This window comes from Peromyscus californicus, unplaced genomic scaffold (assembly GCF_007827085.1).
Source record: "Peromyscus californicus insignis strain IS unplaced genomic scaffold, ASM782708v3 Scaffold_17__1_contigs__length_78620276, whole genome shotgun sequence".
In the NCBI taxonomy this organism is placed as follows: domain Eukaryota; kingdom Metazoa; phylum Chordata; class Mammalia; order Rodentia; family Cricetidae; genus Peromyscus; species Peromyscus californicus.
In genome coordinates, this window is record NW_026294469.1 from 3,440,516 (window position 1) to 3,467,173 (window position 26,658).

A 26,658-nucleotide genomic window follows, 5' to 3' on the forward strand; every position below is an offset into this window, starting at 1 on the left:
AGTAGACTCATTAGCTCATTTATTTCTTCATGAGTAAGAGTTGGTTGTAGGTCCCTTTTAGATAATGGGTCCCTTTCACCTAAATGACCAAATGTACTCACTCCAAATAGTTCAGAAGTCCTTTCCTGTTCCCTTAAGATCTGTAAAATCTGCAGTGTGCCCCCTTGCCATTCATTCCCAGGGTTGGAATTTTTTACCTCATCTCTTTCTCTTGATTATCAACTTCATTGATTATTTTTTCTATTTCATCAACTTTTCTGTGTTCAATTTTTCTGATTTTTACCTTTTATCATTCAAGGCATTAATATTTATTGTTATTATTAATGGATATTTTATTAATGCTTTGAGAATTAATTGATATTTTATTAATTCTTTGAGAATTTCTTACAGTGTATTTTGATCATATTCATTCTCTTACCCCCACCTACCTATGTCCCATAACTTCATGTCCTTTTTTGTTAAAAAAACAACCAACCAGTTGACTCCAATATGTGTTATTCCTGAGTGTGAGGCCACTATTCAAGCACGGTAAACCTACTAGGACCCACATCCTCAACTAAAATGGACTCTCCCTCCTCCAGAAGCCATCAACTGACAGTATTTCCTCATGAACCCCTTCCCATTCCATGCTGGAATGTTGATTGGCTTGACCTTGTACAGAGAGCCCCAGCTGCTGTGGGTTCATGAGTGTGGTGGTTCTGCATGACCTGAAGACTGTTCCAGGCTGATTGCCCCTGACGCTGGCTCTTACAGACTCTCCACTCCTCTTCCACAATGATCCCAAGTCTAAGAGGAACGGAGTCATGTAGGCATCCCATTTGTGTTGAGCACTCAGCTGACACTCTCTGTGTACTATGACCAGTTCTGAGTTTCTGTGTTAACTACCAACCACTGCACAAAGAACCTCTCTGCTGAGCTGAGAGCTGACTAATCTTTACATTGAGAGATACAAATTTTTCTCAGGTCATGGAGAAATCAAGTTGGTACTGACCAGGAAGCCTCTTCCTTGGTGAGTGGCTATCATAGTGCTCAGAGGTTCTCTGCAGGCTACTGTGGAGAAAACAGTCACCAACCATCTTAGCCAGCTCTGAACCATACACACTACAATAATGACCAGCATGGCAAGATACGTCCGTGGGTGCAAGCGTGCAAAAATGTCAGGGGGACCAGCTAGGAGGGAGGTATGGCTGGTATAGTGAATCTGGTCAAGAACCAGACTGCGGATTTCAAGGGCGCTACTACTATTAGCCTCAAGGGTGCTACTATTATTCTGCTAAATGGGCATACTATCAGACTTAACTGATTTCTACTCTTACCCATATATTTAACTGCTTCTTTCTATATTCTGTGGAATAATTTGTTATTCATTTTCTAGTTTCTTATGATCAAAGCTTATTTTACTGATTTAAAACTTTATTGTTACTAACATAAGGATTTATTGCTGTGAAGAAATGCTTCTCTTAAATACTACTTTTCCTGTATTGCTTAAATACTACTTCATAGTATTGTTTTCATTCTCATTCAATTCAAAACACATTTCTATTTCCCTGTGATGTATGAATAACCCATAATAATTTAGAAGTGTGTTGTTAAATCTAGATCAGAGATTTTTTTCTAATGGCTTTCTAGTGTTGATTTATAATTTGATTCTTTTGTGGTCAGAAGCAAACTATGTAAGATTTCAATGCCTTTGGATGTGTTGAGGTTTGTTCCAAAGCTGGGATATTGTCCATCTGGGTCAGTGCTCTCAGTGTCCTTGGAAATAAGGGAGTTAGGAGGGTATTATGAGAAGTGGTGGGGCCACAGGCCTGAGCCAAGCTTTCTCAAGTAATCCTGAGGGTTACTCTTCCCATTAATGAAGGCTGAACACAAAACCTTGAAACTGTCCAATGCCCTTTGTTGGCAAAAGGAGAAAAGAGGTGGGCCATGGGAGTCCTAGTCTTCTGACAAGGACCTAGACAAGCCCAGAAGCCTGATCCATGCTGGAAAATGACATCCTCAAGCCTGGATTCATGCTGGAAATCACATCCTCAACATCATCATAGTATGCGAGTTCTGAACTGCTAATGTATGCCTGGCCTTAGACTCAGGGAACAAGGTTTCGTGTTAGGGGCTGTGATAGCTATGAGATCACTAGAGATGATGGAGTGAGTGTGGAGGAGGGAGAACACTCCCAGTGATTGATTGAGTCTGCAAATGTTCAACAGACACATTAACCAGAAATGCAGCAGAGAAGAGATGAGGGCACTTTAGAGAAATGAGAATAACTGGACAGTCTGAAAATTTCTTGAAAGAATAGCATCCATTAGAAGAAATGAGAAATGAGATGTGGAGAAAATCTCACTTGAAATCAAGTAAGGAGAGATGAGAAGACCTGACTGAAAATCACTGAAATGGAAAAATATGGTTATTGAAGTACAAGAATTGATGAGGTAAAGCCTAGGCTAGACACAGTGGAAGAGGCTTTGGGTGAAGGTTAGTGAGTGCTTTTGGAATGAGAACTGATGCCAGTGGCTCCGTCTGAAAGTAATTCTGGAAGAGTGTTCCTTTTCATCCCTTAAGGAATTCGACTCCGTGGTTTATGGGTTTAATATAGAGAAGGAAACGACTCTTTCTGTGGTGAGAGAAAAGGAAGCTCTGTGAGGTAGTTGCTTTATTTGGTGTCTCTGCATGGATGCTGTATGCCAGGCACTGTTTTGTGTCTCACTCACAAGATGGAGAAAAAGTGCTTTCATTTAGCCGACATGTAGATGCTGTAAGAACAACAGCATATTCACACAGCTGGAATTCAAACCCAAAGTCTAAAGACCACGCTTTGCTCCCCACCTTTACCCGTGGCCGCTCAGTGGTGCTTGGCTTTCCCACTGGTCTATGTGTCTTACTGCTCTGCCACACAAATTCTGAGACAGCTCAATGAAAACGAACTAACATTTTTGCACGCTCATGAGTACATACCTACACCCAGTGGTTTAGAATACCCTCATTGTAGTGTCAGACTCACTGCTAAGCTGCAGACCTGGGTTTGGTTTTCTCTGCATTGTCTCTGACATACAGACGGAGGCAATAGAATCATTTTATTTAAATCTCTCTTTCAAGGTATTACATCCCTCCTCCAAAAATTAAAAATAATCCCTATTCTAGAGCCAGGCAGTATAGCACGAATCTTAAAAGATCTTATTAATAAAAACAAACCCAGAGCCAGGTATTGGGGTGAATGCTGAAAGATCAGAGAAACTGAATAAGCCACAGCTAACCTCATCTCACCAATTCCTCAGCTGATCCTGTTTCCTCAGACTGGAAGCCTCTGAGTCCTTATCCAAATGGATCTCAACTGAGCTGCTGCTAAAAGCCTAAAAGTTTAACAGACTCTAGTTCCTGATCCTCACACCTTATATACCTTTCTGCTTCCTGTCATTACTTCCTGGGATTAAAGGCGTGTGTCACCATGCCTGGCTGTTTCCAGTGTGGCTTTGAACTCACAGAGATCCAGTTGGATCTCTGCCTTCAGAATGCTAGGATTAAAGGTGTGTGTGCCACTATTTTCTGGCCTCTATATCTAGTGGCTGTTCTGTTCTCTGACCCCAGATAAGTTTATTAGGGTGCACGATATATTGGGAGACACAATATCACCACAGGGTGGTGGTGGTGCACGCCTTTAATCCCAGCACTTGGGAGGCAGAGCCAGGCAGATCTCTGTGAATTCGTGGCCAGCATGGTCTGCAGAGAAAGATCCAGGACAGGCACCAAAACAACACAGAGAAACCCTGTCTCAAAAAACCAAAAGAAAAAAAGAAAGAAAGAAAGAAAGAAAGATCCCTATTCTAAATATGTGTGGCAATGTCACCTTTAAAAGTAATATGGCAATTCAGTAATAATATAACAGCAATAAAATGAATAGGGAACTGGATTGTGACCCAACACAATCAATCAGTGATCAGCTGTGCTGCCACAGACACGTCATCCAATTTCCTTGAGAATACCAACTTCTCATTTGAATGTGAGGACATCCAACTATATCCACTCAGAATTCCCCTACAGTGAGACGGGCCTCTTTGAATATAAAGGTTCTTTCAGCGCAAATAGCTATATGTACTGCTTTTATAAGGCAAAGTCATTAATTCAAGTAAAAAATATCTCTCGTCTTTGGATTTGCTGTAGTTTGGGTCTTTAGTGCCCCCCTCTCCCCAACGCCTAAGCTCTGAAGGGATGTTCCAAGTGTAAGGGATGGTGGTAGGTGTTTCAGGATTGGGCGCATGCTCTCCAGGGGGCTTCGTCGGACCCCAGCTCCTCCTCTCCCTCAGTTTCATCCCCTTGCTCACAATGTGCTTCTACTGTGAAGCGCTACCTCGCAGGGACCCAAGGCCATGGGGCTAAAGCCCCTAAAACTGAGCCAGGAGAAGCCTTTTCTTTGTCAGTTGATTATCTTTTATTTATAATTTATTAAATTGATTGTAGTGGTGGAAAGAGGGCCAACATATTTGCTTTACTTCACAACCGTATCATAATTTACGTCAGAAAGTAGATTCATCTTGTAGGTTACTTCTAAGAACCCCCTCCTCCCCGCCCCCTCCCCCCATGGAGCCAGCGTTGGGCTTGTGGAAGGAACTTAGACGGCTGGGCAATGTCTGCTCTGAAGGGTTTAGCTCTGCGTCTGCTTTCAGAACCAGCTGCTGGGCTTCCGTTCTGCCATCTCAAGCCACGGGTCCAAACTGGACGGCCTGGAAAAAGAACTGGGCCATCTGAACCGTGAATTTGAGACTGTCCAGGAAAAGGTGATGTATTGAGTCAATTCCCTTAACCCTTTCCTCCCTTGTGGATATTTTCTGTTTCCTGTTCCCTTTTACTCTAATTCACTCCTAATGAGTTTACTTTCCATGTAGGCACAAGTCAATTCCAGAAAAGCACAAACATTATACAACAACATTGATCGGACAACCCAAAGCGCCAAAGAATTGGACACGAAGATTAAAAACGTCATCCAGAATGTGCACAGTAAGAAAAGTTACCCAGCCCAATTAAAACCTATTGCTTAACCTTTGTTGTGTGCTGAATGAAGAGTTTATTTTTGAGAGCGCCGTGTTATGAAAGAAGATCCCACTGTGATACTTAGAGATGAACAGGACTCTCCACAAAGCTCCCAGAACCCCCAGTTTAATAAGCTTCTTGATGTTTTCCAGTTCTCCTGAAGCAGATCGCCAGGCCAGGCGGAGAAGGAGCGGACATGCTGGTGGGCGACCGGTCCAGGGAGCTGGCAGAAGCCCAGCGCATGATGTGGGAGCTTCGAGGCCGAGACTTCAGAAAGCACCTCAGAGAAGCCGAGGCCGAGAAAACAGAAGCCCAGCGCCGTAAGGCCAGCCCCGATTCCTGTGTCCACTCTAATCAACTCGAAATGCCATATTCTAAGGGCCGAGCTCTGGGCTGTGGGAGGAAGGTCTCGTTTCGGCAAACCTTGCTAGAGGCCGCAGTGGGAATGGGGCTGCCCCTTTTGGCCCTAGAGCCCAGTCTTTTCTTCAAGTTTCCAAGAGGCATGACATCCTACCACGGTGTAAATGACCGCAAAAATGACCCTAAAATTAAAATATGTGTGCCTTGTCCTCCCCCACGTTTTTGTCTTTGAGGTGAAGTCTCACTCTTTAGCCCAGGCTGGCCCAAACTCTGGTAGTCCTCCAGCTTCAGGCTTCTGAGTCCTGGTCCTGCGGGCATGGGCCACCATGAGTGGCCCTTTCATCTGTACAAACCTCTTTCTGGTGACAATTTCCTCTTTTCTAATTCTCTTGCAGACGCCATTCTTGCCCCTCACTTTGGAGATAGTGTCTCACTCCATAGCCCGGAATGGCTTTGATGTGCAGTCCTACCACCCCAGCGTCTCACGTGTTGAGATTACTGGCATGAGCCACCAAGCTTAGCTCCATTAAACCATTTTTAAAGATTATTACTTTACCACTGCTGAATTTTTTTAATCACAAAATTAACATTGGCACTATTATTATAAAACAATGCCCAAACCAAATATCTGAGTAACTAGGTATATGTAAACGTAGAGAAAATGCCTTTCTGGGTCAAAAATAACCATATTAATTTACCATATATCTTTCATATGGATATTTATTCTCTGGTAAAATGATGTATCTAGGGCACATGTGCAGGTTGTAGCCGATATGTGACATTTGTGCTAGTCAACATTAATCCTTGCTTTTAGCAGTGGAAGAATCATGGCCTTCTATTCTGCTCAACTCCTACACTGGTCATTTATCCTTCCGACTGTCTTCTCTTCAGTAATGAGAATGATAGCCACTGCGCTTGTGTGCTTCTCATGGTAGCCAAAAGGCAGTGCATGAGTGCACGTGATAGGTCTCTGTAGGTGAGCTTTGCCGTCCTGTTCCCTCCAAGGCTGTGGGAAGCATCGTGGAGTGAGCAGGAAGGCAGCTCTCTTTCTGTTGTTCTGACACCTGGCTTAAGCAAACTCATCTCTCAGGTGAAAATCGGAAATTGTGTTGCAGTGCTGAACCGGCTCAGGACCTGGCTGGAAACCCACCAGGTGGAGAACAATGGACTGCTAAGGAATATTCGGGATTCGCTAAATGATTATGAAGCCAAACTTCAGGACCTGCGTGCTGTTCTCCAGGAGGCCGCTGCCCAGGCAAAGCAAGCCACTGGCCTCAACCGTGAAAATGAGGGGGTTCTAGGAGCCATCCAGGTGAGCCACAGGCAGAAGCCTCCTCATGCTTTCATTAACGGTAGGGCTGAAGGGAACGGGAGGCATGACCAGGCACCTGTCTGGTTTTTCTACCTCAGACCCTGATCAGACAGGAGTGAGGCATTAACTGCAGGAGAAGTCCCCTCACTTCCCCAATTCAGAGGACTCTGAAACCTCTGGCAGAGTCTCACTAACTGCCACAGCCTGCCCATGGCTGGGGAACATCAGAGGGATTGGTTGCTGAGTGAATGAGAAATTCATCAATTGTTTGAAACAGTTATCTACCTGTTTATAGGAAAGATGCAGAAGGATAGGTCACATGCCATTATAATGGCAGAATTTTGAGATTAAGGTTTCAGCACATACACACATACACATAAGAGAGACAGACCACACACACACAAGAGACACACAGAGACACATATACATATAGACATACAGACACTCATACACACACAAACACATACGATAGATAGATAGATAGATAGATAGATAGATAGATAGATAGATAGATAGATGATAGATGATAGATGCAGGCAGGTAGAGACTTTCTTTTTGGCACATTTGGAATCAGACCCAGGGTCTCATGTTAGGCGACTATTTTAAAATCAAGCCAACACCCCAGCCCTATAGTTTATATTTTTGATGGTGACTATCCTATACCAAAACAACAAAGACAAACAAAAAGATACATGAAGGGTTGTCAATGACAGACCGGAATTGAATAACATGAATGGCACCCAAAGAGGAGGAACCTGATAAACACAAACCAGCGTCACCTTAGTGGGTGATGCGCCCAGCTCAGTGCTGTCCTGGATAGCACTGCCTCTGTTTGAATCTCTGGGGATGCCAGGGAAGAGGGCACGCTCCAGCAGTGTGGGCCCCAGCCTCTACGCCGTCTAGCCTGGCAGACTCCTGCCCTGTGCCGCTGTCTTTCGTTCAGAGGACTGTTGCGTGCTCACTGGGACCAGTGTGTGGAGTGATTGGCCCGGGTTCGTTTATTTAGTTGAAATCTTATGTTCTGTTCTCCAAAGCAGATCTTAATAACATGCCCCACCTCACCGGTGGAGTGCCCAGTGTATGACTTCTTCAGCCGTGCTGGCAGAGGATACCATGATAACGTAGCAACGTGGGAATCCAGGCCCCATCACTTAGAGCAGGCTAGGCTACTGTCAGCTTCGAGAAAACATTGGACTCTGACTTATTTCCTGTTGTTTCGTAAACATGTCTGTGCTTTCTGCTAATGTGTCGTGGAATGTGTGCACATGGGCTCTTTTATTCTCTCCAGAGACAAATGAAAGAAATGAATTCCCTGAAGAATGATTTCACCAAGTACCTGGCCACGGCAGACTCTTCCCTGCTCCAGACCAACAATCTCCTGCAGCAGATGGACAAAAGCCAGAAGGTAGCAGACTCTGGTTCTCTAGAAACATCCAAACTAGTCGAATGCTATTGTCAGGAGACAGTGCAACAGGCGAACCTATTGACTTTTGAGTACATCCCTTTAGACAGAGCTCTCTGCTGGGAGAGGGGGATGAATGCTGGGCTTCCCTTAAGTCTGTCCACATTACCTCATTTGTCCACAATGAGCAAGTCACTTTTGTGGTAACAAGCATTGCAATGCTATTTTAAAAATATCAAACATGCCTTTCTTGATGGAAGACATCAAAGACTTGATAAAAGCCTGACAGACTTCTTAGTAGCCTTGTGGGCATTTTGAAATAATCTTTCCCAGTGTCTATTTCTATATCATAAGTAGCCCTTCCATTTAGCTGAACCTCACCTTGATGATGACATTGTAACTCTATAAACCTTGTAAAGATGGTGCCCATCAGAAGGAAGATATTCAAGACGATGTCAAAACTTGAGTTATAGTCAATGGCACTATCTGAACTATGGATAAGTTGATATGATAAAAATGACAGAAAATAGAAATTCTCATTAGAACATCATTTATGAGGGAGTTTGAGAAAATGACATACATGTTCACTGCTTGAATAGATGTTGTTTATTTGGAAAAAATAGGAATATGAAAGCTTAGCTGTGGCTTTAAATGGAGCAAGACAGGAGCTAAGCAGCAAAGTGCAAGAGCTCTCCAGATCTGCCAGCAAAACATCCCTGGTAGTGGAGGCCGAGAAGCATGCGCAGTCTTTACAGGATCTGGCAAAGCAGCTGGAAGAGTGAGTGCCTGGCTGCAGAGGTCCAGATATCATGGGTTGATTGAGTATCAAGCAAGGTCCTCACTGGGCTGGCTAGGACCCGGGAACAGGGTGGAGGGCTAGACCAAGGCCAAAGCCCCATCCAGAACCCATAGACCAAGTCAAAACCAGACTTGCGGTGAGATCTGTCCCTCAGTTGTGTCCTGGGGACAGAGTAGCAAGTGCACAGCATATGTTGCGCAGTCATTGGGAGGATGGCATCCCCAGGCAGAGAAAGGATGCTGGATGACCTACCCCCACCCTGTATCATCTTCCAGGATAAAGAGAAACACCAGCGGGGATGAGCTGGTACGCTGTGCTGTGGATGCGGCCACCGCCTACGAGAACATCCTCAATGCCATCAGAGCAGCGGAGGATGCAGCCAACAAGGCTGCCAGCGCCTCGGAGTCTGCCCTCCAAGTGGGTCCCTGGAGCTGCACCGGCTTGCTGGACTGGCTCTGGGGGCAGCTCATTTTCTTACTCTCCTATGCACGGAACAGTATTAAAAATTATTTACTTAAACTCAGAGCTTATTCTAGGTATAGACTTGAGTTTGTTCTTGGTATAGACCATTTCTGCATTTACTGTTTGATATCAAGAGTGTGATTTAAGTGTATTTGTACAATCAGATAGAAAACATACCACTGCCAATCTTGAACCTAAACAGATAGTGTATCCTGCTTTTCACTAGGTGTTTTTATGCCTTGGTTAATAATTGATGTTCACCAAAAGAAAGATTTTGGGAATTAACTGGATTGCCATTTCTTTTTACCGATTTGGTCTTAAATCTGGGCATGTCTGTAGAGGCCTACAGGATCTTTGGTGCACTGTATAATATCTCCATATACAAGAAATAAAGGATAGAGAACTCAGTATTAGAGTTGGGAAGCTGGGCCTTGAAAGATCAAAGACTTTCAGGTTTCAAGGCTTGAAAGCCTCAAGGCAAGTAAATGATTGCAGGGGTTTCGTAGGGGCTTTGGCCATGTGTCACCAGAGATCAGGCCAGCTCCCCAAGCCACAGGCGCACGTCTACCCAGAGATCAGCCCAGCTCCCCAAGCCACAGGCGCACGTCTACCCAGAGATCAGGCCAGCTCCCCAAGCCACAGGCGCACATCTACCTAGAGATCAGCCCAGCTCCCCAAGCTACAGGCGCACGTCTACCTAGAGATCAGCCCAGCTCCCCAAGTCACTGGTGCACGTCTACCCAGAGATCAGCCCAGCTCCCCAAGTCACTGGTGCACGTCTACCCAGAGATCAGCCCGGCTCTGGAAGTCACTGGTGCACGTTTACCTAGAGATCAGCCCAGCTCCCCAAGCCACAGGCGCATGTCTACCCAGAGATCAGGCCAGCTCCCCAAGTCACAGGCACACGTCTACCTAGAGATCAGCCCAGTTCCCCAAGTCACAAGTGCACGTCTACCTAGAGATCAGGCCAGCTCCCCAAGCCATAGGCGCACGTCTACCTAGAGTCCTAACCGCATCGTTAGGCAACAGTGTGCAATTCATTCTTTCAAATCTTGTTCTTTAAAGATTAAAGATAAGGGATTAGGGCCAGGGGTGAAAAGTCTTACTCTGTGTTTGCTAAGGTATAGTGTCTGCTCAAGGCTGATAAACATTTCCCTTTCAGACACTGACAAAGGAAGATCTTCCCAGAAGAGCTAAGACCCTGAGTTCCGACAGCGACGAGCTGTTAAACGAATCCAAGATAACGCAGAAGAAGCTACAGCAAGGTATCAGAAGGGTGGCGGCAGGGACAGTCAAGGCAGCCTGTGGGGTGTGGGGGCGGGCGGACGCCAGCGTAAAGGACACGTCTGCACTCACAGTTTATGTTATCAGTGCCGTGCATTTACCAAGAGTCCTAAACAGCCCCTATCCATCCTGCATGGACTTGACTCAGGTCTCATACAGATGAAGAAGTCTTGCGAATGCTAGCCTTCCTTGGTCTGACTTTGGAGGTACTCTTAGTTAATCCACTGGTGACGCTGGCAGTGGGAGCCACATATGAAGGCCGCTCATTCCGGGTTATTACAGCAACTGCTTCAAGATACCAAAAGTCCTAAAATCTTAGCAACTGAAAGTGTCCAAAAATACTGCTAACATGGGCCATGAGAAAATTTAAGCATCTTTGGTAATTTTTCATCTTATGTACTTAAAAAGTAATTAAATTGTCTTAACATGAGATGTAGCTCAAGGGTAGAGGCTTTGGGACACAGGGATAGAAGCCATCTGAAACTCAGCAGTCCCCAAGCTTTGAAAATGCTGCTCTTGAAATGTTATGGTCTCTCCCAGGAAGCCATGGCCAGGCGGGTATCTGGACTCTCCATCCTCGCTCAGCTACCCTGTCCATTCTGAGGGCTAGATGAAGACTCTGTAAATTTGCTTACTAAATATTTTTGAAAATCAAATGCACAAAAAGTAAAACCCTGACCAAGTGTGTTCTGATATGCAATCATTAATCAACATTAAGATGGTAGGGAATTAGGTCTGTCTTCATTACACAAGTCTAGAGTTGGATTGGTATGTTTGTGGTTGTTTGCTTTCCGTGGCTGTGAATTGAACTCAGGGCCTTGAACATGCTAAGCATGCCCTCTGTCCATTCTCCTCTCTGTACCTCTTCAGTGCTAGCGTGGTGTGGCTGTGGCAAAGGTAGGTGTTTTAAGTAGGGTGGAATACTGACTATGTTGCTAACTAAAACAGTCCTGGAGTCATAAAGAGCCATGTGTCACCAGCATGGTGTTAATACACTGGCCAGTCACTTCCTACATCCCAAAGATGGCTGCATTGCCAGCCAGGGATGTGGATTTGGACCGTCTTGTTCATCGGTTTGTTTTTGATGTGTCACTTGGAGCTTCTCTGGGGAGAACCCTAAGGACAGGTCCTTTCATTGTTCTGCAGGGGCAGAAACAGACATTCACTTTGTGTCCTTTGTGTGAGGCTCTCTCAAGAACAGTCTTGTCTTGGCCTCAAGGCATCCTTTCTGCATCATTCATTTGTTCGCTCCAGCATTCATTCCTTGAACAAGTGTTCAGTAGCATTAAGTCCCAGCCGGTGCCAGCCGCACACTGTGTGTTAGGACACCTCTTCAGCAAGCTTCCTCTGCTGAGGTCGGAGTGGAAGTCCAGCTGTCCCCTGAGCTATTCTGCATCCCTCCTCTGTGTGTGTCCTTTCAGCTGGTCACCACAAGGCTCTGGTAACTGCTCTTCCAGCCTCTGTAACCAGAGACCCCAGAGCTGTGGGGCTGGGTACTGCAGGAGCATCTGTGGGGTGATGACTAAGGTACACATGTACTCATTGGTCTGAAGACACCGCCCACTTCAGAGGCCACAGATGCCCATGGAACATCCAAATCCACGAAGTAATTGCCTCTTGGTGTTTTCTCTCCTCCTTCCTTCCTTTAGAAGTCAGCCCAGCTCTCCACAGCCTACAGCAAACCCTGAACACTGTGTCGGTTCAGAAGGGCCTGCTAGATGCCAACCTCACGGCCGTCCGTGATGGTCTTCGTGGGTTACAGAGAGGTAATGGTCACCCTGGACCCCTGGTCGTAGTTGCTTGGGAAGAATGCTTCATGTCTTTATGCCTCCCTATGTGTGTGTGCACCAGGTGATGTTGACAGTATGATCAACGGTGCGAAGAACATGGTCAGGAAGGCCAATGGTATAACAAGCGAGCTTCTGGACGGGCTCAACCCCATCCAGACAGATTTGGGAAGAATTAAGGACAGCTATGGGAGCACACGGCGTGAGGACTTCAACAAGGCTCTGACCGATGCCAATAACTCAGGTATGAGGCATCCTCCAGTCAGGGTGTCTTAGCTGTGTTCTCCATTGCTAAGGCCTCCATCCATTTCAGTTCCTTTTTGGTGAGTCTGACCTCAAGTTAGAATCGTGTGATCTATTCAGATAGCACGTGGTCTGTTAGAGAGACAGGGAGCTTGTCTCCTTTCCCCCTTTTGTGTGTGTGATGTGTATGTGATGTATGTTGTTTGTGTGTTCATGAGTGTATGCAGGTCAATAGTCTCCAGAAGTTCATGTTAAGTATATTCTTCAGTCATTTTCCTGCCTCTCTCCTCCTCTCTCTCTCTTTCTCTCTCCCTGAGACAAGGTCCCAGTATATATCCATATATCCCCAGCTGCCCTGGAACTTGATATACGTATCAGGCTGCCCCTTGAACTTAAAGATCTGCCTGTCTCTGATTCCAGAGTGATAGGACTGAAGATGTGTACCACTGTGCCCTGTGTCCTTCCTGTCTCTTAAGAAAGTGTGTGTGTGTGTGTGTGTGTGTGTAGGCATGCATATGCCAGAGCATGTGTGTGGAGGTTGGGGTACAGCTTATTTATTTGTTTGTTTCTTTGTTTGTTTTGGTGTTTTTGAGATAGTGTTTCTCTCTGTAGCCCTGACTGCCCTAGAACTCGCTCTGTAGACCAGGCTGGCCTCAAACTCAGAGATCCTCCTGCCTCTGCTTTCCAAGTGCTGGGATTAAAGGCCTGCGCCACCATGCCCAGCCAGAGGATGGTTTTGAGTGCTGGTCCTTGCCTTCCTGTTTGTTTTGAGGCAGGGTTGCTTGTCATTCACTCTGTGTACGCCACACTAGCTGGCCAGTGAGGAGCTGGTGAGTCTCTTGTCTCTGCCCCCACCTTCTAGGAGCACTGGTATGGTGGACTCACGCACCACATTCAGTTTTGGGTTCTGGGGATTCAAACTCAGGTCCTCATTCTTGAACAGCAGCTGATGTCCCCACTGGGACATCCCCAAGCCTCCACTTTAGTTTCTGAGACAGAGTCTCTCACTGAAGCTGGAGCTTCTACCTGGAAATGATGCAGATTAGCTGGCCAGTGATCTCACCAATCTCTCCACCTTTCAGTGCTGGACACACACTGCTGTGCCCAGCTTCTTCCATGGCTCTGGGGGTCTGAACTCTTCATGCGTGCACAGCAGTCTCTCTGCCAGCTAAGCCATCTCCCCAGCCCCAACATGGCCTATAGATTATTTTACTTTATTTCTTTTCTTTTCCTCCTTCTTTTTTTTTTTTGATACTGTGGGAGTTCTTAATCATGATGTATTAACTTACGATTGCTACTAAAAGATAAGAAAAGAAATATTTTCCCATGTTAACCAAGGAAAATAATTTGATACCTACATCATTACAGAAATCTATAATGAATTTAGGAGAGTCTTGCATGATTATGATCTGTCTTGTTCCCAGGATTGCTAGAACAAACATTCCCATCAAGAACGTCTGCACTTAACCTTTTCTCAATGTACTGTGTAATATTTCCATTTTCTCATTTTGCCAACAGTAAAGAAATTAACCAAGAAGTTGCCTGATCTTTTTATCAAGATTGAAAGTATCAACCAGCAATTGCTGCCCCTGGGAAACATCTCTGACAATGTGGACCGAATCCGAGAACTCATTCAGCAGGCCAGAGATGCTGCCAATAAGGTGGGTGTTCCCATGCTGCCAGAGCTGCTGGTAAGATCCTCAACACGTTCGCAAGACAGGAGAGGCTTTTGTTTGTACAGGAACTGGTTGTCTGTCTTCTCCCAATTCTGATTAAATGAAGTTTAGCTGCCTTTTGTCACCTTTCACCATGTGCACGGCCTTAGTCACCTAAATTTGTGGCTTTATCGGCACCTGAGGCTGTTCCCATGCTCTGAGTTCACATAGGCCGGAAGGAGGTTCTCTCAGGCCTCACTTTGTGGACTGTAATTGCAAGATTTAGTGAAGGTTCTGTGGTCAGGACCTAGTCTCTCAAGGTTGAAAGTGTTGGAACCCACATTTGTTGAGTTGGAGGACACAGATGTGTTGTGTCTGTGACCCCAGCTCTGTTGGGGGTGAGACGGGGGGGGGGGGGGGATGAGGGGGGGAGGGTGTCACTGGGACTTGACGGCTGCCAGCCTAGCCCCAGGCTCAGAGAAAGACCCTTGCTCAAGGAGTAAGACAAGCTCTATAGAGCAGGACATCTGACCTCCTCTTCTGGCCTCTGCTTACATGCAGGTGCACACCTGGTACACACATGTACACTCACACATACATATACACACATCCATACACACACATGCACACTCACACATACATACACATACACATCCATACGCGCACACACACACACTCACAATACACATACATACTCACACATGCACATACACACACATACCCATACACATACATGCACATACACACACATACCCATACACATACATGCACATATACACACCCTATACAAAGGATGCTTGTTACAATACACTTTATATAATCATGTTTTTATTTTTAAGAAAAAAGCTAACTGCTTACAGTGCTAAATACTAATGAGCTGGACTCATGCATATCACCCAGATCAACCTACAAATATAGTTTCCAGCAAAGAAAGCAAGTTATAAAAGTATGGTCAGCTAGCATTCACAGGAAAATATTTAAGTGTGAAAAAGAGAGCAGATGTAGCTGACAGGTAAGTAGACACAGCTGGAGTCGTAGATGAGTCCTGTGTAGTAGAAATAGCAAACCCTGCCTAAGCGTTTGCATAAGGCTCCAGCTGCAGGGTGGGGGCGGCTGTGAACGAGAGGAGGCGGCAGGTGAGGATACAAACACAGGGCCGCAACCTCCATCTTTTACGGTCCACACAAAGTGTCTTCTTAATTTAAAACACAAGCAGGGGTTCACCAGGGGACAGAACGGGCTTCGCAGGAGGAGACCCAGCGGTGCGGTTGGGTCTCCCGGAGGGCAGATGGTGAGTGGAAGAGAGCCTTGATGTGAGCTCACAGAGCAGGTGAGAGGACCCTGGCCTCACCATCACACGTCAAGATACCAGGAAACACTAATGCGTGACAGAGAGAGCATGTGGTAGTGTCATGTGGAGTATCATTCCAAGATGGTTGTTCTTTGACTGCTAGAGGATGTTTGTTTTCTGTGGTTTAGGCTGGACCTGCCCCGTCGTGGTCCACAGACCTGTGCTAATCGGGTGACTCTTGCTGATGGTTCGTAGGACCTAAGTATGATATTAAGCAGTAATGCCTGGGAAGTTCCAGTGCTTTGAACTGCATGTGCTTGGTGGACTTCCATTTCATACAGCTTCCTCATTACACTTTTCTAGTAATTTTGATGTTACAGGCATACTGGTTCATGACCGGCTGGAGGGGGCGAGCAGGGCAGGGCCTCCATCACACAGTATCTAAGATACACGTATGGTCTTAATGCCCGTGTGTACCCACGAGTGTGTGCAGAAGCTGGAGGTCTTCCTCAGTTGCTCTCTACCTTATGTTGTGAGACGGTCAGTCTCTCACTGAAGCTGGAGCTTGCCGCCTCATTTAGACCACCTAACCAGCAAACCCACGGGCTCCTCCACTGTGCTGGATTACAAACACACATCACTGCTCCTGTGTTTCTGTGTTGGTACTGGGGGTCTAGACTCAAGTTCTCATGCTTGCACGACATGACTGACTGAGCCGTCTCCTCACCCCAGTGCGTGCGTATTTCCAGTCAGAATGTCTGTGATAAATGTAGGCATAGTGTGTAACATACTCATTGGCAATCATTCCCTTCTTAAAAGTACTTTAAAGAGCTGGGTATTGTGGGCCATGCCTGTGACCGCAGCACTTAAGAGATGGCAGGAGGGTCACAAATTCAAAGATATCCCGAGATGTAGAGTGAGCCTGAGGCCAGCCTGGACCACATAGATCCTATCTGAAAAAAAAAAAAAAACCTATTTAAAATATTTTAATCATATGCAAGCACTATCATAAGTGGTTCCATGAGCATTAACTCCGTGAGCATTAACTGTAGAGTAGGAATTACTGTTAATGTTACCATCGCCATCACCATCACCACCGTCATCACCATCGTCGCCGCAGAAGACCAAGTTCACTCCTTAATGGCCCTCAGCCGATTCACATTGACAATAGATGGCTCAGCAGACAACTTCATGAATTTATAACCTGGGTCCAAACCAAGTGTGGCGGCACAGCCTTTAATCCCAGCACTCAGGATGGGGAGGCAGGCAGATCTCTGTGAGTTTGAGGCCAGCCTGGTCTACAGATGAGACCTTGTCTCAAACATATGTGTGTATATACATATATGTGTATATATGTGTGTATTATGTACATGTGTGTATGTACGTATGTAAAACACAAAAATTAACCTGGGTCCAAGAGACGTACCCTTCCGATGCTTATCACAAGAGCTGGGACAAGCTGGCGTGTCCCCGAGAAGGACGGCTGCAGAGCTCCCTCGCTAAGCTCGTCCTATTTTTCACAGCTGTTTGACACCGCGTTCTTCCATCTTACTCTTCCTCAAGGTCGCAGTCCCCATGAGGTTCAACGGGAAATCCGGCGTCGAGGTCCGGCTCCCAAATGACCTGGAAGACTTAAAGGGGTACACGTCTCTGTCTCTGTTTCTCCAAAGACCCGACCTGCGCGAGAACGGGGGCACCGAGGATATGTTCGTGATGTACCTCGGGAATAAGGATGTGAGTGCGGTTCGGACTTTTCTTGTTTTAGTAACAGGATGGTTTTGGAGGCCACCAGGAGACTCGTGACATAACTGTCACTGACTACCCCACCCTCCTGTCTGAGTCTGTGACCCTGCTGTCACCTCCTGAGTGCTGTGGTGGTGCCAGGAGAGACCTCTAGTTCATCACGGATGGAAGTCACTGATGAGAAGCCTTGCTCAGTGGGCTTAAGATATAGGCACACGTGTGTCCATGTGGGCACATGCATGCTTACAACTGTAGGGTCAGTTCTTTCTTCCCAGGAAGCAGTATCAAGGCTCTATGGAAACTAACTGGCTGCTCCTCACCACACTGTGTCCTGTCCTCTTCCTGGGAAGGCCCAGCCACAGATGTCTCCCCAGGCCGGAGGGGTAGGGACCATAATATAAATGAGACCGGAAGCAGAACCTAACCTCTCTATTGCCCGTCCTTCACCCAAACTCATGAAACTGCCACCACCACAGGCACTGTCAGCAGGTGACTTGAGTGTCCCCATGGATTTTGAGCAGGTGGACAGCTGTTCTAATTATGTGCCACAGTTGATGTTTATGATAAAATAAATTTACTTAAATGCTCTGAATACCAAAAAACACTTTAAAAAGGTCAAAATTGTCAGTTTTAGTATCTGTCTGTCTATCTATCTATCTATCTATCTATCTATCTATCTACCTCTCTATCTATCTATCTGTTCATCCATCCATCCATCCATCCATCCATCCATCCATAGATGTCTCTTCCTTATGGTTCTCCCATTCTAATAGAGAAGAAAGCCACATTCACTATGGGGAAATGTCATAGCAGAGGCTGGCCCAGAGTGCTAAGAGGACAATGCATGGCACCCAGAGAAGAGAGGTGGTTTATCTCCCTTGCTGATGAACTCCAGTGAGCAGCTAAGTCTGCTTGCTCTGTAGTAGATGCTGGTAAACGATCAGATTGAACAGTGGGGGAATCAGTGACCCAGTCCGCTAAAACACGAGGCGACAGCCCCTGCATTATTACTCAAGTGTGCTGTAGTGGCCTTCAGAGGATATACCTTATGTATTCTGTCTTCCCATTATTTTATGCAATAAAACATTAGGAACCTCTTGATATGGAAAATGAGAGTTTGTAATGTTTGAAGGGTTCTGAGTTCTTGTCACACCTATGCTCTGGGATGTATCTGTTTATCTTTCTGAATGCCTCACTGTCTTAACCCTCATGCTTAAACCCTGTTCTAGAATATCGTTTTAAATGCTGTCTCATTTTGAACAAAAAGAGTCTGAGGTGACCTTTATGTCTCCAGGCCTCCAAGGACTACATTGGCATGGCGGTTGTAGATGGTCAGCTGACGTGTGTCTACAATCTCGGGGATCGGGAAGCTGAAGTCCAGGTAGACCAGGTGCTGACTGAGAGTGAGAACCAGGAGGCAGTTATGGACCGAGTGAAGTTCCAGAGGTACGGTGCTGTCACGGACTTGACCAGCCTCAAACTCTTCCATGGATGTTACGAAGCTGTGCCCTTAGCATGTTGGCTTTGAATTCTTTCATTTTTTTCCTACAACTTTATTATCTAATTTTCAACAGAATATATCAGCTTGCAAAACTTAATTACACCAAAGAAGCCACATCCAATAAACCCAAAGCTCCTGAGGTCTATGACATGGAGGGCGACAGTAGCAACACCCTCCTGAATTTGGATCCAGAAACTGCTGTGTTTTACGTCGGAGGTTACCCACCCGATTTTCAAGTAAGTATCAATGCAGACTCGTCGAGTGAAGTGCTTAAATTTTGGTGTGGTATAATGACTTCATCTCTCTGTTTTAACCAGTTCTGTACAAAATGAATTACCCATATGCTCTAAGAGTACACCTAGTGAGAAGAACTGAGATGTATTTCCTTTGTCCACTGTTTTAAGCTTAAGAGAATTAATTTAATGTACTGTATTTATTAATATTAATAATCACCCCCATTTTACAGACGAAGACACTCAGGCAAGGGAGGTTAACAGTTAGCCTGGGTAGAGACAGCCCTTAAATGGCAAAGTCCTGGACCACATCCTTCACCCCTATGCCATGCTCACTGTTGAAAGTCCTGGCGCTGCATGGCCGCTGTCCCTTCCTGTTCAACTCATGGAAGGCTTGTCTTGTTTCTCTCACAGCTGCCTAGCAGACTGAGGTTCCCTCCATACAAAGGCTGTATCGAACTGGATGACCTCAATGAAAATGTTCTGAGCTTGTACAACTTCAAGACAACTTTCAATCTCAACACAACTGAAGTGGAGCCTTGTAGGAGGTAAATGGAGCCTGGAGGCCCTTGTCCCTAGGACTGGGCTGGGCTGGGCCCTGCTGCTCACATCTACCAGTGGTGGGCAGGCAAGGTTGTCGATGTTGCAGTTCATTGCAACTGCTTTCTTTCTGTTTGCGGACAACACCTACCATGCTGCATCCCTAACAGCGAAGGACCGGTCTTGCCCTAGTTTACATAAGGCATCAGATTAATTTTCTCAGTTTTTAAAAGCATGACCCTTTGGGGACTGTGCGATGGCTCTGTGGGTAACAGCATGTGCTGCACAAGCCTACGGACCTGGGTTTGATCCCCGAGTCCACGTAAAGGTTGAAGGAGGACACAAACGTCACAAAGTTGTCCCCTGATCTCCACGTGTACCACTGTAGCACATACACTCACATACATAATGCACATACATGATAATAAATACAATTTTAAAAAAATGAGCCTTTAATTTTTGGTGCCTCCTTCTATAAAAAATACTCAATATTAGATTACTTAGGCACATAATTATGTAATTAAGCTTTAAATAACAGTAGTCTACAAAGCAAGTGACTTTCTGTGTACTTTGCCTTCTGAACCTATTTGAAAATTGCTCTGTCTTAGTCAGTGTTCTGTTGCTGTGAAGAGACACCATGACCACGACAACTCTTATAAAGGAAGCATTTCACTGGGGCTGGCCTGCACTCAGAGGTTTAGTCCACTGTCGTCATGATGGGAAGTGTGGTGGCTCACAGGCAGACATGGCGGCACACTGGAGAGGGAGCTGAAAATTCTAGATCCAGGTCTGCAGGCAGCAGAAAGAGAGAGAGCCGGCCACTGGGCCTGGCTTTGAAACCCCAAACCCACCCCCAGTGACACACTTCCTCCAACAAGACCACACCCCCTAATAGTGCCACCTCGTAATGACTAAATACTCAAATATTTGAGCCTATAGGAGCCATTCTTATTCAAACCACTACCTGCTCTTTTGAGCTCCTAGCCATCTCTGTAATGTAAAGGATTTGAGATATTCCTATTGTTATTTAGAAGCTGACACTGAAAATTAATAATTTCTTATATTTAAATATTTTCAGCTAGTTGGCCACTTTCTCCTAAATACACATCTCTAGAAGATGTTCTTCTCTTCCTCTCCCTCTCCCTCTCCCTCTCCATCTCTCTCTCTCCCTCCACCCCAGGTTTACATGATATATGTATGTGTGTCCAGGTATATTCATCCATGTGTACACATGTTGGAGATCAGAGGTAGACATCAGTCTTTTTCTCTATTACTCCCCCACCTTATTTTTGAGTCAGGGTCTCTTTCTGAACCTAGAGCTCACATTTTGACTAAACTGGCTAGCCAGAAAGCCCCTATGTTCACCTGCCCCCCCCCCCACACATACCCCCACACACACCTGTACTAGGGCTACAGATATGTGCTGCCATGCTCAGCTTTAACATGGGTTCTGAGCATCACAACTTGGGTCTTCGTACTTATGTAGCAAGCACCCACGGAACTGCCTCTTCAGCGCAGCGATTAGGAGCACACGAGGAAGGAAGGCTGACTGACATGCTAACAGTGTTTCTCCTTTTCCTACCCAATTGTGACTCCCAGCCTGTGCATTCCTTGTCCCATGTTAGAAACACACCCGCAAGGTGGCCTTTGATGGCTGACCTCTAACTTCCGGTTGGTGTTGACAGGCGAAAGGAAGAGTCGGACAGAAACTACTTTGAGGGTACAGGCTATGCCCGCATTCCCACTCAAGCCAGCGCCCCCTTCCCAAACTTCATCCAGACTATCCAGACCACCGTGGACAGAGGTTTACTGTTCTTTGCCGAAAACCAGGTAATTTACACCAAGCCTCCAGAAACGAGGTGAATACCCACTGTGTCTAGCAATCTCGGGGTGACTGGGCTATTGTACATAGCCCATCTAGCTTGGCAGTGTGACCTTGGCCAGTCATGTCTTCTTTCTGCTGGGGTGAGTTTTAACGAGGACAAAGGACCAGGAATTGAGCAGTTACCACCCAAAGGAGGCAGGATTCTCCTCCTAACCTATTTTCACGTCTGTTTCCGACTTTAAAATGGTGGCCTGCCTACTAACGTCTCACTCTGCTTTAAACAAATGAAGACCTCCTGGGGACCTCAGTCTAGGTGGCTGGACTTCCTGATGCTGTGACCTTGGTCTGGCTCATGGCAAGTGTGGGGATTGTGTCTTTCTGAGCCCACAGTTTGACTCCCCCGGCATAGAAGCTTCTGTACTTTGAAATAGCCGAGGTCAGGGGCCCACGCTTTATTTTTAGTATTTTTCTATATTCTTGAGGGCTTTATACTGTGTACAATAATATAATCATATCTGCTCCTCTGTTTCCCTTTCCAACTTCCTCAAATCCCCCCAACATGGTCCCCTCCCAATGTCATGGCTTTTTCTTGATAACTCACTCAGTTCAACTGGTGCTGTCTATGTGTGGGGGTCTAGTGTATTCTGGAAAATCTAGCAGTGGCCACATGTTCAAAAGAAGAATGATTTTCCTTCCCCTGGCAGCCATCAGCTGCCAATATCTACTCATTAAGGGACACCTTGCTGTAAGTCTGGCAAAGATGATCCCTGAGCCTCTGTAGTCGTGAGGGGTGGTAGTGAGAAAGACGTTCCGCTTAGGGCTGAGCACTCATCTCTTGTTCTTAACACTTTGACCAGTCATGTATCCCAGCATTGGCAAAAAGACCCACTCTGACCAAGGCTGAGAGCAGCCTAGGTCTGTGACCATAAACAGAAATATTTAGAAGGCAGCTTGACACTGTGACCATTTAGCAAAATAATATATTCTGTTGAAAATTAGATAATAAAGTTCTAAGAAAAAATAAGAAAGTTGACCTCCCAAGCCGGCGCGGGCTTTTGATCAGGATTATCCATAGCCACCAGGGAAATACAGGCGATAACTACAACATTCCATCTCCTTCTAGTCAGAATGGCCATCATCGGCACTACAAAGGACAGCAGGTGCTGGCGTGGACGTGGCCACAGGGAACCTGTATGTACTGTTAGTGGAACTGCCAGCTAGTGCAGCCGACTTTGAAAATCAGTGTGGAGGTTTCTCAAAAAAGAAAACAATTAAACCAAACATAGAACTGCCATATAACCCAGCTATACCAGAGGGTCACTCTTGTATTTCTTAGGTTAGATGTGCGCAAGGTGGTCGTCCACTCATGATTGCAAGTGCCCTCGACTGCTTCGAGGAGAGTGGACATGCTGTTTGCTCTGGTTCTGCAGTAGTGGGTCTTCTACTGGATCCACCTCCAGAACAGATCTTGTATACTTGCTCTCACAAGCAGTGTTCCAAAAAAATGTGCACTAGGTCACCAGTCTGAGAATGTGTGGATGATATTCAGCTTGAGATTTTCCCCAAACGCATCTGCTGCCAGATAGGAACAAAGCCTTGTCTCCACTCTTCCTTCTGAGGTTGGTTTGGCCCCTAAGCTCTGAAGTTTGGGAGGGTCCCAATCAGTCTAAAGGCTGGAGAGAGCAAGGCAGTTACCCAGCATCTCCAGGCTAAGGCACTTGTATTCCAAAACAAGGTCTACTTTGCTCTGGTGGAGGATCTTTTTTTTTCCCCAAAATGCATAGGATGAGTAGTGTCCCACATTTTGGATTGTTTCTCATTTTAGAATATTTGCATATACATAATGAAGAATCTTGAGGAGGCTTAGTGCTCAGGTAGCTTTCTCTACTCTTACACACTCCAGGGCCCAATACCAGAAAATAATGCTGCCCAGTTTCAGGGCTGGCTCTTCCCACATCAATTAAGGCAATCAAGACAACCCCCATAGACATGTCCAAAGGCCAAGTCAGTGTAGACAGTCAATTCCTCCTTGAGATGCTCTTTCTAGGTGATTCTGGGTTGTGTCAAGTTAAATATGAGCTAACCATCACAGGATCCAAGTGTAACATGAACTCCATGAATGTTTTATAAACACACATTGTATACATGTAGGTTGAAAGTAATTTTATGCAATATATTTTAAACAATTTTGTGCATAGAGCAAGGTTTGTATGCCATAAACCATCAGAACTGTGTTGTTCTGCTGATAATCAAAGTGTTTTGATCTTGAAGCATTTCCCATTTTGAATTTGGAGCTTGGGGGATGCTCAACTTATTTTACATTTTGAAGTTTTTTGGAGACTAAGGACCAGAAATAGTGTTTGGTCTGGAGGAACCTTACATAACCCCATTGCATAAGAATCCTTAGAGCTTCTGCTAAGGAGGCAGTTATTGCTCTCAGGGAGCCATTGCTCCCTGGCTCAGGTTGATGGCTCTCCAGGGCAAGACTTTGGGATCCACACTAAAAGCCTTTTAGATGAAGGCTCTCAGAGACTCACGGGACCTCACAGAGAAGACTTCTTATCATAGGGAACTGGATAAGAGCAACAGCTTCAAGTCTAAGTTAGAAAGCCTCAGCTTTTCTGACCATTGAGGAAATAGGGGGTTCAAGCCCGTGCTTCCTCCATGGCCAAGAGGCAATGCTGAGCAGGATGAACCATATCCTGCCCTCTAGAGGGCAGTGCTGGCGTTGCACACAGGTGCACTGCGGGCCAGTGAGCTTCATCACCATTTTGAATCGTGTAGAGGAAAATGATGAAGTATGAAATCAGAACAAAAGACGCCTCCTTTGAAACCCGGTGGACAAGTAGAAGGTGACATTGGAAGTGTGTGGTAGAAGGGGACTCAACAGGGACGGGGCACAAAGAAGGCCTTGGCAGTGAGCACCTGCAGGGACAGAAGGTGGCCTGCCAGCAGGACATGATGAGAAGCTAGGAGAAGAGATGGGCAGCACCTCGAAGCCTCTGCCAGGGAGTCTGTGCTGTGCCCTGAGAACCAAGAGAGTTAGCATGCTCACTGTCGATGGCAGGAGACTGCCTGGCTGCACGGTGGAAGGTGATCTGGGGAGCAGGGGAGGACCACAGGAGTGATGATATGGCTGAGCCCAGGCGTGTGCCGAGAGAGTTCGGGGGCAAATCCCAAGGTTTGAATGGGCTGATTGGACGAGAAAGGAGGAAGGTGAGCAATGATTCCATGTGTGGCCCCCTAGTCCTGGTTGTGATAGAACGAAGTCAGGACTCTGGCTGGCACGCAGGAGTTTGTCCGAGTGCTGGGCACTGTGGTGTCCCTCACAGCTGCAGTAGTCAGCCGTCAACTGCCTCTGTGGTCTCAGCGCTGGTCTCCCGTTAGCCCGGGAGCACCTGAAGCTGGCCGCACCATCGGGAATCGCTGGAGAACCGGGACTACTTCAGCCAGGCCTCCCGGTAATCTACCTGTTTCCACACTCCAGGATAACTTCATATCCCTGGACATAGAAGATGGCAATCTCATGGTGAGATACAAGCTGAATTCGGAGCTGCCCAAAGAGAAAGGAATCCAAGACACCGTCAACAACGGGCGAGATCACACGGTACGTCCTTGGAGTCTGTTGATTTGAAATTTTAGAAGTCAGTGAACCTTTAAAATGAAATAAGCGCCCCTAAACAAAAATAGGCAAATGACACACAAACCTGTTACAAGGTGAACTTATTAACTGAGGGGTGTGTCCTTTAAAAATTTGAACATTTAGGCATAAAGTATAATATATGTAGCATATGTAAATTATGTAAACCTTGATAAATTTCAACTGAGAATGTTTCCATTAAAGTGAGACTACTTCTACTAAAATGTTTTAGGACAGTGGTTTTTAACCTTCCTAATGCTATGATGGTCCTAAAGGGGTCACAACCCATAGGTTGAGAACCACCGTTCTGGGGGCTTGGGGAGATAACTCAGACTGTATGAGGAGCCGAGCTGAGCTTCTCAGAAACTAAGAAAAAGCTGTGTGTGGCGGGCTGGTCATCCAAGCACTGGGGATGTAAAGGCAGGCAGGTCCCTGGTGTTTGTGGGCCAGCAGCCTAGACTATGTGAGTGAAGACCCTGTCTCAAATCAAAGGTGAACAGTGCCCGAGGAACAACACCTACAGTTGTTTTCTGACCTCTGCACACACGTGCACACACATGCAGAAACATGAACATGCGCACAGACACACACAGACACACACACACCACACACACACACACACACACACACACACACACACACATACACACACACACACACACACACACACACACACACACACACACACAGCAGTCTTCTACCATGCATGTAAATAAATGCCAAGGAAAATAAAACCACAGTTACTCTGAACCACCACAAATAGGTTTGTGTCTCATTGCTTGCTCGTTCATTCCCATTCATTTTAGATTTCGATTACAATCGGAAACTCAAGAAAACTCATGTGGGTGTATATGCATGACCTTAACATAAAAATTGAAGGGGAAATATTTGATTTCGGCACATATTATCTGGGAGGAATTCCAATTGCAATCAGAGAAAGGTAAGATGATGCTGTGGGTTTTTTGGGGGGTGGGGTGGGGACCACTGCATGCATGTGAAGGTCAGAAGACCACTTGTGGGGGTTGATTCTCTCCTCCTACCCTGTGTGTCCTGGGCATCAAACTCAGGTCATCGGGCTTGACAGCAAGTATCCTTACCCACTGAGCCATCTCGTCACCCCAGTGTGCCGCATTTTATTAAAGCAGACCCCCTCTCACGCTGGCAGCGATTGCTACCGACAATTCTGGTCCCCTTCATTTAATTTTAGCCACAGGCAGTTAACTTTGCAATACTAACAATGTAGTCTGGAAAGAAGAACAGATTGTAGAACTGAATAATGGGGCCGGCCATCCAACATGGGGGAGTGGGGTAAACTGTCTGATACTCCCATTCCCCTGGTTGTCACTCCGGGAAGGAGAGAAACACAGAGTCCAGTTGGGTGGATAACACCGAGGGAAACAGAAGGAGTCTATTGATCTACCCATTAAAGAAGTTCATGGACAGGTGTAGGCTAAGAACACACATATGGGGGAGGGGAGAGAGGGAGAGGGAGGGAGAGAGAAAGAGAGAGAGAGAGAGAGAGAGAGAGAGAGAGAGAGAGAGAGAGGAGGCTTTAC

The 26,658-nt window shown here is 46.0% G+C and overlaps 1 protein-coding gene across 2 annotated transcripts in view; it reads left to right on the forward strand.

Moving 5' to 3' along the window:
- Nucleotides 1–26,658, forward strand: part of Lama3 (laminin subunit alpha 3) — a 250,328-nt gene that overhangs the window by 186,250 nt on the left and 37,420 nt on the right. For both annotated transcript variants that reach the window (XM_052741546.1, XM_052741547.1), the window contains 18 exons: nucleotides 4,662–4,772; nucleotides 4,881–4,992; nucleotides 5,178–5,345; nucleotides 6,501–6,697; nucleotides 7,986–8,102; nucleotides 8,723–8,877; nucleotides 9,174–9,315; nucleotides 10,523–10,625; nucleotides 12,294–12,410; nucleotides 12,496–12,675; nucleotides 14,193–14,335; nucleotides 17,184–17,354; nucleotides 18,658–18,809; nucleotides 18,938–19,100; nucleotides 19,512–19,645; nucleotides 21,323–21,467; nucleotides 24,950–25,069; nucleotides 25,909–26,042. In XM_052741546.1, the coding sequence (XP_052597506.1) occupies nucleotides 4,662–4,772; nucleotides 4,881–4,992; nucleotides 5,178–5,345; nucleotides 6,501–6,697; nucleotides 7,986–8,102; nucleotides 8,723–8,877; nucleotides 9,174–9,315; nucleotides 10,523–10,625; nucleotides 12,294–12,410; nucleotides 12,496–12,675; nucleotides 14,193–14,335; nucleotides 17,184–17,354; nucleotides 18,658–18,809; nucleotides 18,938–19,100; nucleotides 19,512–19,645; nucleotides 21,323–21,467; nucleotides 24,950–25,069; nucleotides 25,909–26,042 (2,564 nt within the window). The remainder of the gene's footprint in view (nucleotides 1–4,661; nucleotides 4,773–4,880; nucleotides 4,993–5,177; nucleotides 5,346–6,500; nucleotides 6,698–7,985; nucleotides 8,103–8,722; nucleotides 8,878–9,173; nucleotides 9,316–10,522; nucleotides 10,626–12,293; nucleotides 12,411–12,495; nucleotides 12,676–14,192; nucleotides 14,336–17,183; nucleotides 17,355–18,657; nucleotides 18,810–18,937; nucleotides 19,101–19,511; nucleotides 19,646–21,322; nucleotides 21,468–24,949; nucleotides 25,070–25,908; nucleotides 26,043–26,658) is intronic.